Below are 18,847 nucleotides of genomic sequence, written 5' to 3' on the forward strand. Positions count from 1 at the left end.
GGCCCCTCCTCCTGTCACCTGGCTGTCCTGCTTAGGGCTCTCCTGCCAGCCTCCTTCTGCCTTCCTCCTGTTCCCCCAGTCACTGGCCCAGGTCACCCAGCCTCAGAAGTGGTGCTTCCAGGGACTTCCCAGTGGCCTCCTCCCAGGACTAACCTGGGCTCCTGCCCCTAGCCCTGTATGTGGGAGGCTCTTCTCACACACAGATCCCCAGACCCACCAAAGCTATTCCCCTCCCAAATCTGAGAACTGCCCAGTTGTCCTCCAGACCACCGTTCACGTAGCCCCTCCTGGACAGAGGCTCTAGTGCATCAGGCCAGAACCTTTTGGCTCTTGTGTCCCTGCTCAGTCACAGATGGCTACCATCCCATCTCCCTGTCCCGAAGCAGTCAGGTCCTGGGCTTGGTCCAGGCCTCCTCCCCTTTCCCACAGCCTCAGGACCCTGGGGATTGATGGTCACCAGGTGAAGGTCTCCCCACATGAAGACTGTGTGGAGTGGGAGATCTGTGCCTATTTTTCTCATTCATTAGGGAACGGGCTGAGTGGCTGGGGGTAGAGTGGGACTCAGGGGCTCTGCCCAGTCCTTACCCAGGCTAAGCCCTTCCTTGCGGCCAAGGGCCACTGGGCCCCCCACCTCCCTCTGGTTTCTACCCACAGATCTAGATGGTTTCATGGTGACTGAGAGGAGGATGCACTCGGGTTGCCCCTTTGAGGATGGCTGTAGGGACCATCCAGGGACTGAGCTGAGGTGTGGATACAGCCACGGATTTGGGTGTTGTTAGACACAGAAGAGTGTGTAGCAAAGTGAGCCCCACGCATGCGTAGACCCCTCCCTCGGCTTCTGCTCTCCATGGAAACACAATTGATCACATCAAGATTGATCACGGTAGCCCTCTAGGGCTTTCTTTTTTTTTTTTTTTTTTTTTTTCCAGAAGTTATAAAGGGATATAGAATATACTCAAAGACCACCTCATGCTTTTAGTGGAGAGGCAAAGAAGGTCCACTCCGGACTGGGGAAGCGGCTGCGCCCTGGACGGGGAGGGGCGGGGACTCCGCGACTGCAGGCGGAGGGAGGGCGGGTGTCGCTGGCGCAGGCGGTGACAGGGTGACACCGCCGCCACTGAGTATTCCTGTGCAAGTTTCTTCACCTTCCTGTGCATCAGTGTTTACATTGGGGTAATGATAAATGCTGTGTTGACAAATTATGTGATGGGGCCATGGAAGGAACCGCTTCCTGGCCCGCTCTGGGTCCGCGCACGCCGCTACCAAGCCGCGGGGGCGGGTTGGAGGGGAAGTTGCGTCAGCCGGGCGGCTGTCAGAAGACTAGCCTGCGGCGTCACGGGGTGGAGCATCCCCAAAAAGGGCATGCCTAGGATCCCGCCGAGTGGATCCCGGCCCGCGGCGGGGCGGGGTGCTGCGAAGCGGGGCGGGGCGTGCTGCGCGGGGTTTATAAATAGCCGGCCTGGGCGCCCCGAAGCGATTCATCCGCCAGTCTCCACTTCTACCGCGTCTCCAGTCCACGGAGCTCCAGGTCTACAATGGCAGCGGCCGCCAGCCCCGCGTTCCTTCTGTGCCTCCCGCTTCTGCACCTGCTGTCTGGCTGGTCCCGGGCGGGGCGGGTCGGTGAGTTCAGGGATGTAGCCTAAGCAGGGCGGGGGCCAAACCTGGGAGGTTGTGGACTGCAGCGGGTTTCAGAGGAGGGGAGGCTTCTGGAAGGACCGGCGCGATCTCCCCGAACATCGCGGTCTCCCCGAATGTCGCGGTCCCTCCGAACGTCGCGGTCTCCCCGAACATCGCGGTCCCCCCAAACATCGCTGTTTCCCCGAACATTGCGCGATCTCCCCGAACATCGTGATCTCCCCAAACATGCCCAGCTGAAGGCACTCAGTTCCCCTCCACGGCTCCTTTCCGCCGGGTCCGCTTCCTGCGGCTGCTGCTTGCCCCGCAGGCCAGGAGGCTTCTGGAAGGACAGGTGCTATCTCCCCGAACATCGTGGTCTCCCCGAACAACGCAGCCTCTCCGAACATCGCCCTCTCCCCGAGCAACGCGATCTCCCCGAACATCGCGGTCTCCCCGAAAATTGCGATCTCCCCGAACATTGCCGTCTCCCCGAACATCCCGATCTCCCCGAAGACGCCCGGCTGAAGGCACTCAGTTCCCCTCCACGGCTCCTTTCCGCCGGGTCTGATTCCTGCGTCTGCTGCTTGCCCCGCAGGCCAGGAGGCTTCTGGTAGCACCGGCGCGTTCTACCTGAACATCGCGATCCCCCCGAACATCGCGATCCCCCCCGAACATCGCCGTCTCCTCGAACATCGCCGTCCCTCCGAGTAACGCGATCTCCCCGAACATCGCGGTCCCCCCGAACATCGCCGTCTCCCAGTACGCTGCGATCCCCCGAAACATTGCGATCTCCCCGAACATCGCGATCTCCCCGAACATGCCCGGCTGAAGGCACTCAGTTCCCCTCCGCGGCTCCTTTCCTCCGGGTCCACTTCCTGCGGCTGCTGCTTGCCCCATAGGCCAGGAGGCTTCTGGGTGGACCAGCCCGATCCCCCCGAACATCGCGGTCTCCCGGAACATTGCGATCTCTCCGAACATCGTTGTCTCCCCGAACGTGCCTGGCTGAAGGCACTCAGTTCCCCTCCGGGGCTCCTTTCCGCCGAGTCCGATTCCTGCAGCTGCTGCTAGCCCCGCAGTCCAGGGGGATTGTCAAAGAAGGCTGAAAAGGAATTGCAGGAGGGTGGAGGGGCCGAAGGGCTACAGAGGGCAAGGTGGGGCGGGGATCCCTGGTGCAGACCCGCAGCCCCACTCGCCCTAGGGAAGGAGAAACCAGATCCCCGAACCCTAGCTGGGGTCAGGACAGGGGTGAAGGGGAGTGCCACAGGGACGCGATCACAGACTGCCCCATCGGCCACAGCCCTGCTCTGCTCTGACCTGCTCTTCACCACACAAACCTTCCAGCACCCCCCAGGGCTCCCTGCCCTGGAACTCCCCCCTACACTTTGCTGCAGACACTCACCTGCACGCAGGGGCTCACCAGACACTTCCTACTCCTCCCCTCACCATTCACTTTCACCACCCAGGTCGCATCCTTTCACTCCCCATCTCAGCTCACCCCTGTCACCACACAGGCCTCCCTCACCTCCACATCCAAGAAGGAGCCCTTAGCACCTCCCCCACCAACTAGCACTTTCTCCCCTTTTGCCTGAGGACACACCCCAGCAAACACACCCCAGCTTTCCACAAAACTTAGTGCAGGGGGGATGGGAAATACCATTTCCCCCAGGATGACCCTGGGAGCGCCCATGAGTAGAGGTGCCCACTTCTGCCCTAGGGTCCCAGACCCGCCTGTTCTTCCTACTGGGGAGACAGGGTTATATAGAATAGTCACTATGCAGACAGGAGTCAGCAAACCCTTTCTAGAAAGAAAAGGCTGAAGGCACTTTGGTCCTTGCTGGCCGTGAGTTCTCTGTCTGTGTGTCAAGTCCTGTCCCTTTGTAGAGCAACAGCAGGCAATGGCAACCTGCAAATAAAAGGGAGACCAGATGTGGACACTGTCCTAGGTTGCTGACCCCAGATGAGGGCACATGCTGTGTCCTGGCAATTGCTGCCCCATCCCCTAGGGTGTCATCTCCAAGTGGTGTAAATTGAAGAGTCACAGGTGTGTCTACCCTGCCTGTGGCTTCTGGGAGGTGTGGATGTGATGGATGTGAATGGAGGTTCCATGGTTCTGGGAGGTGTGGATGTGATGGATGTGAATGGAGGTTCCATGGTTCTGGGAGGTGTGGATGTGATGGATGTGAATGGAGGTTCCGTGGTTCTGGGAGGTGTGGATGTGATGGATGTGAATGGAGGTTCCGTGGTTCTGGGAGGTGTGGATGTGATGGATGTGAATGGAGGTTCCGTGGTTCTGGGAGGTGTGGATGTGATGGATGTGAATGGAGGTTCCGTGGTTCTGGGAGGTGTGGATGTGATGGATGTGAATGGAGGTTCCGTGGTTCTGGGAGGTGCGGATGTGATGGATGTGAATGGAGGTTCCATGGTTCTGGGAGGTGTGGATGTGATGGATGTGAATGGAGGTTCCATGGTTCTGGGAGGTGTGGATGTGATGGATGTGAATGGAGGTTCCATGGTTCTGGGAGGTGTGGATGTGATGGATGTGAATGGAGGTTCCATGGTTCTGGGAGGTGTGGATGTGATGAATGTGAATGGAGGTTCCATGGTTCTGGGCCTACTACCCCCCTCCTTTGCTGCTAGGTGGCATCATCGGTCCCTCAGGGCAATCAGGGACCCTCCCTGAAGCCTCAGGTGTGAGCTGAGGGTGAGGGAGTGCAGCCATGTGTTGTCCTGGGGACCCCAGCCAACTGCTTGTGCAGCTTCTTGGTTCGTTGTGGCCCTGCTCCTGCCCATCTCAGGAGACCCACCTGTGTCTTCTCACTGTGGGGCCTATCTTCCTAATGACCTAAACGGTGAGGAGCACACCCTGTGATGGGCAGTTCTGAGGCTGTATGGTCACTGCCCTCCCATAGCTGGAGGCCCATCTCCACAGGGGCCCAGGACCACCGCAGGAGCCACTTTTAAATGAGGGGATTTCGCTGCTGTGAGTGGCACAGCCTTGCTTCTGAGCACTAGGGGACCCTGTTGTGATTCTGCGGTTGGCAATTGCCATGAAATCCACATAGCACCTTTTCCAACCACACATGCCTCTGGGATCTTAGGGAGTCCAGGGTCAAATAGCCATATTGGTAGGTCCAGCGTCACCCCTCATCACAGTGTGTGTATGGCTGCATCCCAGCTACAAGAGCAGAGTTGAGTAGTGACAGGGGAGGTCATATGACCAGCACAACCTATAATAGTTACTAGATTAACTACAAACACTATCCATTCCCGGTAGAAATCCAGGAAATGTGAAATTACCATCGAATGGGTCTATGATCCCAGCCTATCCCTCTAAGCTGGACCTGACACAGGTGTCCATCTGTTACTTTGCCCTAAATGCATCTCATGAGTAATAGGGGAGCAAGTTAATGCTTCAGGTCCCTGGGAGGAGGTGGGATCACACACTGTGTCCACTAGGAGTGTCTGGGTATTCGCCATTTCATGGCATACAGTTACCAGAATGAATGCCCATCTGGCTCTGTGGGGGGAGTCTGAAGGAGTCATTGCAGTTGCTGTGGGGTTGAAGGAGCCCACCAGGGCCTCTGGGCTCTCCTTCTAGTAATGGACTCTGGGTCTGAGATGTGGCTCAGTTCTCAAAGCTGGGCAAAGGAGCTCAGTTATTTCCTAGGGTGACTCCTTTCAGCCTCCAGGTCATCCATCCTTGCGTTTTGTCTTCGTTTGTTGTAATTATTTAAATCTAGCAGTATCTGGTTGAGTTTCCATTTCTTTTGGATCCTTGACCCCTTTGTTCTATGAGCCATGGGCATACGTTTTTATGGCTGAGGTCCCCCACTGGCATTGTGACTTCTTTAATTATTTACATCATTGTACCCTCCTTCCTCCTGACAGTTGACGGCCTCCAGTTGAGATCTCTTATTTCAGGATTTTCCATCCCCATTACTACTGGGAGCCCATTTCAGGAACAGCATTTCCTACCCCCAGCCCCGGCCTTCAGCAACAGGCATCCCTGGGCTTCTTGATAGTCTGCTGCCTTCTCCTGGGGCCTTCTTTATATGCTGGGTAATCAGGAGTCCTCCAGGCTTCCCAGGAGCACAGAGGATGGACATTGTTCTGGATTTTCATACTGCAGCCACTCTGGCATGGGTGCTTCTCTGAGCCTTTTGCTTCTTTCCCTTACACCCTAATGTAGAAGTTCTGGGTTTTCCACTTCTTGCCCTGTGAACCATCCCTTTACAAGGTTCCAGGAATGCATGCTCATAGCAGATGGTGTCTTCACCGGGGCTTTGCCAACGTGTTAAATCATGTGCCCCATGACAGTAATCACTTGTTTATCTAAACTGAATTCTGCCCTCACCCCACCCACTGTGCTGGAGCATCCCAGGGCAGCCCCCACACCCTCTCCCACCTCCTGCAGGCCACATGGGCTGCTGCTGAGGGTCCTCCCCATCCAGGCCTTTTCCTGCCACAACAGGCCTGGCACCTCCACGACAAGGTCATGTGCTGACCGATGTGGGCACAAAGCAGGTGGGACATGTCTGGAGGGGACATGTGTTTTCATGGCTGTAGGAACCTTCCCCTCCATCTACTCAAGCAAGGGAGATGCTCTAGTCATTAACTAGTTTTCATGACAGTCCTGGCTGGGGCACATCTTGCTCTGCCAGCCCAGCCCCTCAGAGGCCTTCACTTGCAGTCACCATAAGGGGGAGGAGGGGATACAGGTTCCATTTCCCCCCACACCAATCCCCTCCTGTGTTTTTCTTCCACAGACACACACTGTCTTTGCTATGACTTCATCATCACTCCTAAGTCCAGACCTGAACCACAGCGGTGTGAAGTTCAAGGCCTGGTGGATGAAAGGCTTTTTCTTCACTATGACTGTGTTAATCACAAGGCCAAAGCCTTTGCTTCTCTGGGGAAGAAAGTCAATGTCACAAAAACCTGGGAAGAACAGACTGAAACCTTAAGAGACGTGGTGGATTTCCTTAAAGGGCAACTGCTTGACATTCAAGTGGAGAATTTAATACCCATTGGTAGGTTTAAAATGGCCGAGGGAGCAGACACAGTAGTAACTTAGAGTCATTTATTGATTTCATGTAAAAACTAAATCAGAAGTTTGTTGTCACCCAAGAGGTTGAGGAGCATGTGCAGGATGCAGCAGAGAGAGCAAATCCATGAGCCAGGAAAGGAAGCAGGGTGGGGGCTCAGGCTTTGTCAAGATCAGAGCTGATCTCTTTGCAATGGGGCAGAGCCCCTCATTCTGCAGGCCAGGATGTCTTGTGAGCATGAAGCCCACGGACTCAGCAGAGGATCTTGGCAGTTCCTCTTCAATGGACAGAAGTTCCTCCTCTTTGACTCAAACAACAGAAAGTGGACAGCGCTTCATCCTAGAGCCAAGAAGATGAAAGAGAAGTGGGAGAAGAATAGGGATGTGACCATGTTCTTCCAGAAGATTTCAATGGGGGATTGTAAGATGTGGCTTGAAGAATTTTTGATGTACTGGGAACAAATGCTGGATCCAACAAGTAAGTGAGAGGGGGATAAAAGGAAGCTGTCTCGAGTTCAGATCTTAGCCGGTGTGTGTGTGTGAGTGCATGTGTGTGTGAGTGTTTGAGTGAGTATGAACATGACCTCTTCATGGGGGGCTCCTCCTGGGGGTGCTGGCATGCCTGTGCTCTCTCATCCTCCTCTCCCTTCTTCCTCCTGACTCCTCTTCCTCCCTGCACCTGCTTCTGCTCCACCCACTGTGCATTTCTCACCAGCCTCTAATCTGTGGGTGTCATAGTGTTTCCACATCTTTTTCATTAGTGTTCCTTCCTCCTAGAATCAGCTTTTCTTTCCTCTCCCCTCGTCTGTTTCTGTAAATCCATCAAAATCACCTCCAATGCCAGGGCCTAAGACCCTCCCCTCCCTGGCCCTGGGACATCACCTCCTCTTTCTCCACGGCAGGAGGGTGGACTGTGCTGTCACCTCACTTCCTTTAGCAGATGTGTGAGCTCCCTGAGGATAGGGGACACCCCCTCTCCCTTCCTACCCCAGGACCTGTCCCAGAGGTTGCCCCACAGCAGAGGGGGGACAAAAGGTCTGCCTTCCGGGATGACCTGGGGTGGCAGGAGCTGAGGAGGCATCCCCTAAGATTTCGGGTCTGGACAAGTGTTGTCACTCCTGTGTTTCCATTTTAGAACCACCCTCTCTGGCCCCAGGCACAACCCAAGCCAAAGCCATGGCCACCACCCTCAGTCCCTGGAGCCTTCTCATCATCTTCCTCTGCTTCATTTTAGCTGGCAGATGAGGAGAGTTGTTTAGAGCGACAGGTACTGTGGGCAATATTGGGAGGGGAGCAAGAGGCAGATGGGTGAGATGGGAGGATGTGGAAGGAGAATTCCCAGAGTCCCAGAGGCCGGGAACTTCTCATACTGACATTAGACAGATGAATGAGACCTGGTGTCACCTGTTGGCAATGACCTGGGCAGCTCAACCTTGAGTTCTGATGGATTCTAACTGCCAGAGGCCAGAGGGAAAGAGAGAGACCCATACCAAGGCTCAAGGCCTGTTGAGCTTGAGAGGGTTTAACCAATTCAGGCTTGTTTCAGAGCAGGTTCCTATTTGGGAAGGGTAGTGGTGTGTGGCCTGCAGGCAGCAGGAACTCAGGCATGGGCAATCTGCACAGTAGGAGAGCAGCAGCATGGCTGCTTCACCTAGGATGTCAAGGGAAAGGGCATCCCTGGAGGAGGCTAACAAGAGAGTGATCTGGGAGAATCCCAGAAGGAGGAGGTTGTGAGGGCCTTGGCCCACCCAGTTCCAAAGGCTGCATTCCCAGAGAAAGCAGCTCGGGTCCCAGCAGTTAAAGTGGAAGGTGAAGATTAGAGTGTGTCCAGACTGAGGTTCAGGAAAAGGCCAGGCCTCTTGGACCCATGGGAGTCCTTGCCGGGCCCTGGGGCGATGCTCCTGCCATTCTGCCTCCTGCACACTCCAGATCCTGAGCCAGCTGATGGCCCTGCCTGGAGCAGAGTGGACTCAGGCAGGGCAGCTGAGCTGCTGCTGGAGTTCCATGCTCACCACTGAGCTTGGCCAGGAATGAATGGGACGGGGCAGGGACAGTCCCATTCAGAGCTATGGGTGCAGCTCCCAGGGTGAGGAAAGGCTGAGAGTGAAGGGGAAAGAAGGTGGTTTGCCTACAAGACCACCCAAGGCCAGGGAACATGGATAGAAAGACCTCTCTTTGGACAGGGCTCCCCCAGGTCCTCTAGACCCTTCTATGAGAAGGGGGAGCAGGCCCTCAGTGAGGGTGCAGACCCCTTATTACCAGCCTCAGTTCTGAGCCCCCCTGGGCTGTAACAGGACCTGGGCTGGCTCTGTGGTGTGGTGGAGGAGGGTGGAGGTTGGAACAGGCTACAGAGCCAAAGGTAGGGTTGGAGGGAAAAACATGTTCCTTATTTGGGGGAGAGGTTCCGAAATGGGGAGGGCCTGGGAGGGATCACCCAGGAGAACAGACCCAGGTTTTTCTCAGCCACTTAAACCAACACTTCATCTTTTCTCAAGGTGGAAGATGATGTCAAGAAGCCCTTGTTAGCCTGGTCTTGTCCCTCCTCTCCCTTCAGGGAGGCCGCCTGTCTACTCACCACTGTGCCTTTCTGGAAAGCAGGCATTCAAGCCTTAGCAAGCCCACAGGCCCTGGCAGATGATGAGGACATTGTAGACTCAACATCTCAGGCCACTCATTACCTTTGCTCATGATCCCAGCAGCCATTTTTCTTAACACCTTCTGCCACTTTCTCTCAGTGCTAATGGATGGAATTCCTGCACAAGTTTTAACTGAACAAGAAATCCCAGTAAAAGGCATTTTCTTTCTACTTCTTTGATTGTGGAAAAGCAGACACTTCTCTGAAGCATGACCTTATTCTTCCAAACGGTATTGCTAGTCAAATAGCATGCAGGACTTCAGACCTCAGGGATCCTTTCAATGCACTGACCAGGAATTGTGATAATCCTTTTTATTTTTATGGCTTTTTACAGTTTCTCATTCTGTCAACCATACTGAAGTGAAGTGGCATAATCATCACTGACTGTAATCTCCAGCTCCTGGGCTCAAGTGATCCTCTAGACTCAGCCTCTAGAATAGCTGGGACTACAGGCACATGCCACCAGGCCTGGCAAATTGTTTTATTTTTAGGTGGAGATAGGGTTTTCCTATGTTGCCCAGGATGGTCTTCAAATCTTGGTCTCAAGCAATCCTACCACCTTGGCGTCCCAGTGCTCTGGGATTACAGACATGAACCACAGCGCCTGTTGTAGAAATTTTTATTTATTTAATATGAAAATATTATATTCATGATTATTTTATTTAGTAAATAAAATAATAGAGAGCCCAGAAATCAACGTGCACACCTACCGCCATCTAATCTTCAACAGAAATGGGCAATGTGGGAAAGACTCCTTATTCGAAAATTAGTGCTGGGATATCTGGCCAACCATATGCAGAATGAAACTGAACCCCTACTTCTCCCCATATATGTAAAATAACTCAATATGGATGAAAGATTTAAATGTAAGTACTAAAACTGTAAAAATCCTGGAATACAACCTAAGAAATACCAATGTGGACATAGGGCCTGGCAAAGATTTCATGAAGAAGGCACTAAAAACAATTGCAACAAAAACAAAAATTGACAAATGGGGCCTCATTAAACTAAAGAGCTTCTGCACAGAAAAATAAACTAGCAACACAGTAAACAGACAGCCTGTAGAATGGGGAAAACTATTTGCAAACTATGCATCTGATGAAGGTCCAATATCCAGAATCTACAAGGAACTTAAACAATTCAACAAGCAAGAAGAAAAAACCCAATTAAAATTGGGCAAAGACATGAACAGACACTTTTCAAAAGAAGACCTACAATTGGCCAACAAACATGAAAAAATGCTCGGTATCACTAATCATCAGATAAGTACAAATCAAAACCACAATGAGTTACCATCTCTTACCAGTCACAAAGTCAGAGATGGTGGTGAGGGTGCAGAGAAAAAGAAACAGACACTGTTGGTGGGAAAGCAAATTTATTCAGCCGCTGTGGAAAGCAGTTTGGAGATTTCTCCAAGAACTTAAAATAGAACTACTATTCAATCCCGCAATCCCACTACTCGGGATATACCCACAGGAAAAGAATTCATTTTATCAAAAAGACACCTGCACCAATATGTTCATTACAGTGCTATTCTCACCAGCAAGGACAGAGAATCAATCTAAGTGCCCAATGACAGTGAATTGAATGAAAAAAATGTGGTACATAGACACTATGGAAAACTATGCAGCCATGAAACACAAGAAAATCATGTCGTTTTCAGCAACATGGATGGAACTAGAGGCTATTATCCTAAGCAACCTAATGCAAGAACAGAAAACCACATACTGCATGTTCCCATTTGAAAGTGGCAGCTAAACATTAAATTCACATGAACCACAGATGCTGGAGATCACCAGACGGGGGAGAGAGGAGGGGCACCTGGGCTGAAAAAACACCTGTTAGGTATCACGCTTACTGTTTGGGCGATGGGATCATTGGGACACCAAGCCTCAGCCTCCCAAATTCTACCCATGTAACAAACCTGTATATGTACTTTTTATTATATAGGTTGAAATTAAAGATGAATAAATAAAATAAAATGACACAAGGCCCAAAAAAATGGGGTTAACTGACCAGAGTGAGAGAACTCTGCACTATGAACCCAAACCCAGTTCAAAAAGATAAAATCCAGTCATTTAAGATAATCATAAATTGTATGATGATAATTGTATAAAAATTTGTATGATGCTGATTGTATAAAAATTATACATGAAAGTGCCAAAACCCTAAAATTAAACACTGTATAATGGAATTACAGATGAGTTCCATCTTGTTCTTTACACCCTCACTTTTTTTTCCATTTTCAAGTGACATTTTTGTTTATCCTCGGGAAATCCTTGCTGTCAGCCTTCTCCTTCTGCACCCACCTCCTCCTTTTCCAGTGTCCACCTCAGGCCTTCCTCTGGTCTGGGACTGTGGCTTCCTTGGCACCGAAGGCCCAAGAGTTGCATTCAGCCTCGGGAGAGAGGAGGATGCAGGGCAGGTTGTGGAGGTGGTCTCGGCATTGCAGAGGAACCTAACAGCTCGAGCACTCTATCTCAGACAGCTGCGTTTCTCCACCAGGTTAGCTACAACCAAGCCAACCTTGCCCTTTTCCTCGTTTTTTTCTAATACTTCCGAACTCGTACTTGAAAATTTATATTCTTCCTCCTAACATTTCTTTCTACTTCTTGTCTGCACAATATATGCTGATTTATTATGCCCAGAAAACACTGGACTCACCATGTCCGTGACAGCTGCAAAGCCACAGTCTCCACTTCCTGAAGGGGCACGCTGGGCTTGGAGCCATTCAAAACCCCAGCCCCAGAGAACTCTATTTGGCCTGTCTGGGACTCACTGGAAAAGCTCCATTCATTGGGTTTGTCCTCCTTTGACCTGCTGAGGTCTCTCTCTAGGGGAAAAGCCAGATCTTCAGAGCATTGGCTAAAAGCAATCATTGCAACCGTACAACTCCACCGTTTGCATGTGGGGCAAACAAGAGGCTAGTGGGGGAAATCGAGAGAAAGATTTGGGGAATGAGATGAGCATAGAGGCTGGCACGTGCCCAGGGAGCACCTGAGAAGGCCACATCTCTGACCTTTGGCTGACCTGGAGGTTTTGTGCAGGCAGGAAGTGGAGCTGCAGTGGTGACATCAGCTGCCCGCCTGAGTGTGGCAGGGGCAGGAGTGCACCACGCACACAAAACCCTCCACACTGGGGAGAGACTCGCCGGCTCAAGGCATTGATGCAAACCTCTGTCCAACCTCACCTAACTGAGCAGAGACTTCAGGGTCCACCTGTGACAGGGAATACAGATGTTATAAGATCCATCCAGAAAGTCACTAAACATGCAGCAGCAACACACCTTGAAGAGAGGGGACATCTGATTCCCAGAGCTGTCACATTGTATTCTTGTAAATATTCAGTTTCATCTCAAAAAACCACAAGAGGTCCAAAGAAGCAGGGAAGGATCCCCAGACACAACCAAGAAACCAGTCCCTGGAAGTGTCCCCAAGGAAGCCCAGCCATTGGCCTTAGTGAGTTACTCACTGTCACTCTGAGGCAATGGCTGTCAAGGGGAGACTGTGTGGAGGAGGCTGTTCAGCTTCCTCATTTCCATGGAGACAGAACTCAGCAGAGGTGGTGCTAGAGACTGAATGTCTATGTGCCCCTAAACATAGTGCCTAATGTGTACTAGGAGAGGGAGGCTTTGATAGGTTATTAGGGTATGAGAGAAAAGCTCTCAAGAATGGGGCTGGCTGGCCAGGCCTGGTGGCTCACACCTGTAATCCTAGCACTTTCTGAGGCTGAGGGGGGTGGACCACTTGAGGTCAGGAGTTTGAGACCAGCCTTGCCAACATGGTGAAACCCCATTTCTGCTAAAAATACAAAAATTAGCTGTGCATAGTGGCAGGTGCCTGTAATCCCACCTACTCGGGAGGCTGAGGTAGGAGAATTGCTTCAACCTGGGAGACAGAGGTTGAAGTGAGCCAAGACCGCACCATTGTACTCCAGCCTGGGCAACAAGAGTGAAACTTTGTCAAGAAAAGAAGGAAGGAAGGAAGGAGGGAAGGAATGAAGGAAGGAAGGTAGGAAGAAAGGAAGGAAGGAAGGAAAGGGAAGGAAAGGAAGGAAAGAAGAAGGAAGGAAGGAAAAAGGAAAAAGGAAGGAAGGGAAAGAAAGAGAAAAGAAAACATGGAAGTAAATCTTTGTGACTTGGGGTTTGGCTAAGGCTGCTAAAGTAGTGTATGCTAAGGCAATATTGACAAAAGAAAAATAGTTTCATTTGACTTATTCTAAAGGTAAAACTTCTTTGCTTCAAAAAGAATGTCATTTAGAAAGTGAAAAGACAACTTACAGCATGAAAAAAATATGTGCAAATTATATACCTGGTAAGGGACTGGTATCCCGAATATATAAAGCACTCTTTACAACTCAATATTGTAAAGAGAAATAATGCAATATAAATGTGTAGAAAGGTTTTGAATGATCATTTCTCCAGAGAAGTATACATTGGTCACTAAGCCCATGAAAAGAGGCTCAACATCAATAGCCATTAGGGAAATGCAAATCACAGCCACAAGAAGATGCCACCTCACACCTAGTAGGATGGCTGTCATCATAATCACAGTGAGGACATGGAGAGACTGGATCCTTCACCCCTGCCAGAGGCAGAGTGCAGGGAGATGGGGTTAGGGTGGAGTGTGGATGACAGTGTGGCCTGTGGGACTGTGATGGTGAATATTAGGCGTCCAGTGGATTGGATAAGGGATGCCTAGGTGGCTGGTAATGTACCCTTTCTGGGTGTGTCTGTCAGGGTATTGCCAGAGGAGAATGACATTTGAGTCAGGGGACGGGGAGAGGAAGACTCCCATCAGTGTGGGTGGGCACGATACCATGGGTTGCCAGCTGGGCTAGAAGAGAGCAGGTGGGAGAGGGTGGGGTGACTGTTGGCGGAGCTCTCTGGCTTCTCTCTGCCTTCCCTGTGGGTTCTTGCTTCCTTCCTCCTTGGACATCAGACTGCAGGTTGTTTGGCCTTCCCTCCTCCTGACAGGTGACAGCCTCCACCTGGGATCAGCTGTTTCAGATCATTACTCCTGGGAGCCATTTAGGGAACAGCATTTCCTACCCCCAACCCTGGCCTTCAGCAACAGGTATCCCTGAGCTTCTTGACAGTCTGCTGCCTTCTCCCAGGGCCTTCTTTATATGCTGGGTAAACAAGAGTCCTCCAGGCTTCCCATGAGCTTAGAGGATGGACATTGTTCTGGATTTTCACATTGACACCCCTCTGGCACGGGCACTTCTCTGAGCCTGTGATCCCTTCCTCTATGCCCTGCCTTAGAAGTTCTAGATTTTCTACTTCTTGCTCTGTGAACCATCCCTTTTCCAAGGTTTCAGGAATGCATCTCATAGCAGATGGGCAGCATCGCCAGGGGCTCTGCCAACGTGTTAAATCCTGTGACTATGACAATAATCTCTTTATTACACAAATTCGATTCTGTCCTCACCCTGCCCACTGTGCTGGAGCATCCCAGGGCAGCCCCCACACCCTCTCCCACCTCCTGCAGGCCACAGGGGCTGCTGAGGAAGATCCTCCTCATCCAGGCCTTTTCCTGACACAGCAGGCCTGGCTGCTGACATGACAAGGTCATGTGCTGACCCACGTGGGCAGAACCCAGGTGGGATATGTCTTGGGAGGACATGTGGTTTCATGGCTGCAGGGACCTTCCTCGCCTTGTACTCTAGCAAAGGAGACACTCTAGTCTTTAACTAGTTGACATGACAGTCCTGGCTGGGGCACATCTTGCTCTGCCAGCCCAGCCCCTCAGAGGCCTTCACTTGCAGTCACCATATGAGAGAGGAGGGTCTCAGGTTCCACTTCCCCCAATACCAACCCTCTCCTGTGTTTTTCTTCCACACACACACACTGTCTTTGCTATGACTTCATCGTCACTCCTAAGTTCAGACCTGAACCACGGTGGTGTGAAGTTCAAGATCAGGTGGATAAAAGGCCTTTTCTTCACTGTGACTGTGTTAGCCATAAGGCCAAAGCCTTTGCTTCTCTGGGGAAGAAAGTCAATGTCGCAAAAGCCTGGGAAGAACAGACTGAAACCCTAAGAGATGTGGTGGATTTCCTCAAAGAGCAACTGCCTGACATTCGAGTGGAGAATTGAATATCCAGTGGCAAGTTTAAAATGGCCCAGGACAGGAGGGAGCAGACACTATAATAGCTTAGAAGCCTTTAATATATTCATGCAAAAAATAAATCAGGTTGGCATCTGCGCGTGTGTGCCTAATCTCAGCTGGTCCAACTGAGACCACCTGAACACCAACCCTAGTCTCCCATGCAGCCCCTTATTCACTCCGACAAGATGAAAGAAACAATCATGAACCAGGAATAACTTGCCAAACTGCAGGCACAAGTGTGCACTGGTGGGAAAGGACCTGCTCGCAGAAAGAAGGTAGTTCATAGAACAGCCACAGCAGAAGATAAAAACTTTCAGTTCTCCTTAAAGAAGTTAGGGGTAAACAATATCTCTGGTATTGAAGAGGTGAATATGTTTACAAACCAAGGAACAGTGATCCACTTTAACAACACTGAAGTTCAGACATCTCTGGCAGGGAACACTTTCACCATTACAGGCCATGCTAAGACAAAGCAGCTGACAGAAATGCTACCCAGCATCTTAATCCAGCTTGGTGCAGACAGTCTGGCTACTTTAAGGAGACTGGATGAAGCTCTGCCCAGTCTGTGGATGGAACAGCACCACTTGCAACTGGAAAAGATGATGATGATGAAGTTCCAGATCTTGTGGAGAATTTTGATGAGGCTTCCAAGAATCAGGCAAACTGAATTGAGTCAACTTCTGAAGATAAAACTTGAAGAAGTTGCTAGGAACTGCTATTTTATATTATGACTGCTTTTTAAGAAATATTTGTTTATGGATGTGATAAAATCTAGGTCTCTAATACTTTTGAGCCCAAGCCCCTTGGACACTGAGCTCTTTTCAGTTTTTGCATTTACACAATTTATTCTTTGCAGCTAATTAAGCCAAAGAAGCCTGAGAATAAAGTTTGAAACAAAGGTTAATAATGTTCTTTGCCTAGCTAAAAAAATAAATTAATTAATTAAAAATAAACAAATAAATCAGGTTTATATCACTTAAGAGGTCAAGGAGTAAGGGCAGCAGACAGGAAAGGAAGCAGGGTGGGGCTCAGAATTTGTCAAGATCAGAGCTGATCTCTTTTCAAAGGGGCAGAGCCTCTCATGCTGCAGGCCAGGATGTCTTGTGAGCACGAAGCCCACGGACACAGCAGAGGATCTTGGCAGTTCCTCTTCAATGGACAGAGGTTCCTCCTCTTTGACCCAAACAACAGAAAGTGGACAGTGCTTCATCCTGGAGCCAAGAAGATGAAAGAGAAGTGGGAGAAGAACAGGGATGTGACCATGTTCTTCCAGAAGATTTCACTGGGAGACGGAAACTTGGCTTGAGGAATTCTTGATACACTGGGGAAAAATGCTGAAGAGAACAAGTAAGTGGGAAGAAAACAAAGGTAGCTGTCCTGAGTTCAGATATAATCAGTCCAGTGTGTATGTGTGTGTGTGTGTGTGTTTGAGTGAGTGTGAATAGCACCCCCTCATGGGGGGCTCCTCCTGGGGGTGCCTGTGCTCTCCCATCCTCCTCTCCCTTCTCCCTCCTGACTCCTCTTCCTCACTGCACTTGCTTCTGCTCCCCTCCTTGTAGATTTCTCACCAGCCTTGAAACTGCGGGTGTCACTGGGTTTTCAGACCTGGAAAAGTGATCCAGGTTCTCCTTCACCATTTAAACCAACATTTGTATCCTTTCTGAAGGCTGAAGATGAAACCAAAAAGCCCCTGTGAGCACGGTCTTGATCAAACTTGCCCTTCTGGCTGGCCACCTGCCCACCACGTACTGTGTATGTCAGTGGCCTCCAGCAGATCATGATGACACCATGGACCCAATAGCTCATTCACTGCCTTGATCCCTTTTGTCAACAATTTTACCACCGGTTATTCCTAACATCTTATGCTATTTTCTCTTGGTGCTACCTGATGGAATTTTTGCACTTAAAGTTCTGGCTGACTAAATAAGATATGTCGACATTTTCTTTCTTCTGCTTTTGTTTAGAAAATCAGTTACTTCTTTGAATGATGACCCTGTTCTTCCAAATGATATTGTCAGTAAAACAATCATGTTAGACTTCAGGCCTCCAGGGATTCTTTCCATGTCCTGAAAGATAATTCATTAAATATCTAATAAAAAATTATATTAATGATTGTTTCCTTTAGCAATTTATTGCCCTGTACTGATATTTAAAGAGTTCTATGTCCCAAAAACCTACTGAGTTTGGAATTTTGTTGTATTACCCAGTAGAGAATTAATGTTATTTCATTTTTCCTCCATGATATGGAGTAAGAAATGAGTGATTCTGCTAGATTTTGTATGGAAACAGAGAATCTACAAAACATGGCTGAAAAAATCAGAGACAATACAAATACATGGAAAAATATTTTATGCTCATGGGTTGGAAGAATCAATATAGCTAAAATGGCCATACTTCCAAAAACAATTTATAGATGAAACATTTTCCTTATCAATATCAATGTCATTTTTCACAGAATTAGAAAAATCTAATCTAAAAGTTATTTGGAACTAAAAAAGAGCCCAAATAGCCAAAACAATCATAAGCAAAGCCAGAGACATCGCATTACCCGACTTCAAACTATAATATAAGGCTATGGTGATCAAAACAGAATGGTACTGGTACAAAAATAGACACTTAGATCAGTGGAACAGAATAGAGAGCTCAGAAGGAAACCTTCACACCTACAGCCATCTAACCTTCAACAAAATCAACAAAAATAAGCAATGGGTAAAGACTCCCTATTCAACAAATGGTGCTGGGATAACTGGCTAGTCATGTGCAGAGGAATGAAACTGAACCCCTGTCTTTCACCATATATGTAAAATATCTCAACATGGACTAAAGATTTAAATGTAAGTCTTAAAACTATAAAAATCCTGGAAGATAACCTAGGAAATACCACTCTGGACATAGGACCTGGCAGAGATTTAATGATGAAGAAACCAAAAGCAACTGCAACCAAAACCAAAAATTGACAAATGGGATCTCATTAAACTAAAGAACTTCTGTACAGCAAGAGAAACTAGCAACACAGTAAACAGCCTATAGAATAGGAGAAATATCTGCAATCTATGCATCTGACAAATGTCTAATATGCAGAATCTACAAGGAGTTTAAACAACTCAACAAGCAAGAACAAAAAACCCAATTAAAAAGTAAGCAAAGAACATGAACACGCTTTTCAAAAGAAGACTTGCAAGTGGCCGACAAACATGAAAAAATGCTCAATATGAATCATCATCCGCGAAATGCAGATCAAAACCACAGTGAGCTACCATCTCATACCAGTCAAAACGGCAATTCTTTTTTTTTTTTTTTTTTTTTTTTTTGAGACGGAGTCTGGTTGTCTCCCAGGCTGGAGTGCAGTGGCGTGATCTTGGCTCACTGCAAGCTCCGCCTCCCGGGTTCCCGCCATTCTCCTGCCTCAGCCTCCCGAGTAGCTGGGACAACAGGCGCCCGCC

General features: G+C 49.6%; 1 protein-coding gene and 1 pseudogene across 2 annotated transcripts; both read left to right on the plus strand.

Annotated features, from left to right (window-relative positions):
• The first annotated feature begins 1,437 nt into the window (after positions 1 to 1,437).
• On the plus strand, positions 1,438 to 11,490 carry ULBP1 (UL16 binding protein 1). 2 transcript variants are annotated; one of them, XM_054558310.2, is made up of 4 exons: positions 1,438 to 1,620; positions 6,384 to 6,647; positions 6,864 to 7,139; positions 9,157 to 11,490. In XM_054558310.2, the coding sequence occupies exons 1-4, from the start codon at positions 1,536 to 1,538 to the stop codon at positions 9,165 to 9,167; spliced, it is 636 nt and encodes a 211-aa protein (XP_054414285.2). In that variant the 5' UTR covers positions 1,438 to 1,535; the 3' UTR covers positions 9,168 to 11,490. The 2 variants fall into 2 exon arrangements, with proteins under 2 accessions (XP_054414285.2, XP_054414284.2); XM_054558309.2 differs by lacking the exon at positions 9,157 to 11,490 and adding an exon at positions 7,797 to 7,930 and having other exon boundaries at positions 1,439 to 1,620.
• Positions 11,491 to 15,129: 3,639 nt separating this feature from the next.
• Positions 15,130 to 16,197, plus strand: LOC100433758 (transcription factor BTF3-like; annotated as a pseudogene).
• The last annotated feature ends 2,650 nt before the right edge of the window (positions 16,198 to 18,847 follow it).

The sequence above is a fragment of the Pongo abelii genome, chromosome 5 (assembly GCF_028885655.2).
Source record: "Pongo abelii isolate AG06213 chromosome 5, NHGRI_mPonAbe1-v2.0_pri, whole genome shotgun sequence".
NCBI classification, from domain to species: Eukaryota; Metazoa; Chordata; class Mammalia; order Primates; family Hominidae; genus Pongo; species Pongo abelii.

Bases quoted from the DNA above. Each gene is read 5' to 3' on its own strand.
- ULBP1 (XM_054558309.2), top strand. From the start codon at position 1,536: ATGGCAGCGGCCGCCAGCCCCGCGTTCCTTCTGTGCCTCCCGCTTCTG. The intron at 6,648-6,863 runs GTAGGTTTAAAA...GCAATGGGGCAG, and splicing joins GGAGAATTTAATACCCATTG to AGCCCCTCATTCTGCAGGCC. The intron at 7,140-7,796 runs GTAAGTGAGAGG...TTTCCATTTTAG, and splicing joins ACAAATGCTGGATCCAACAA to AACCACCCTCTCTGGCCCCA.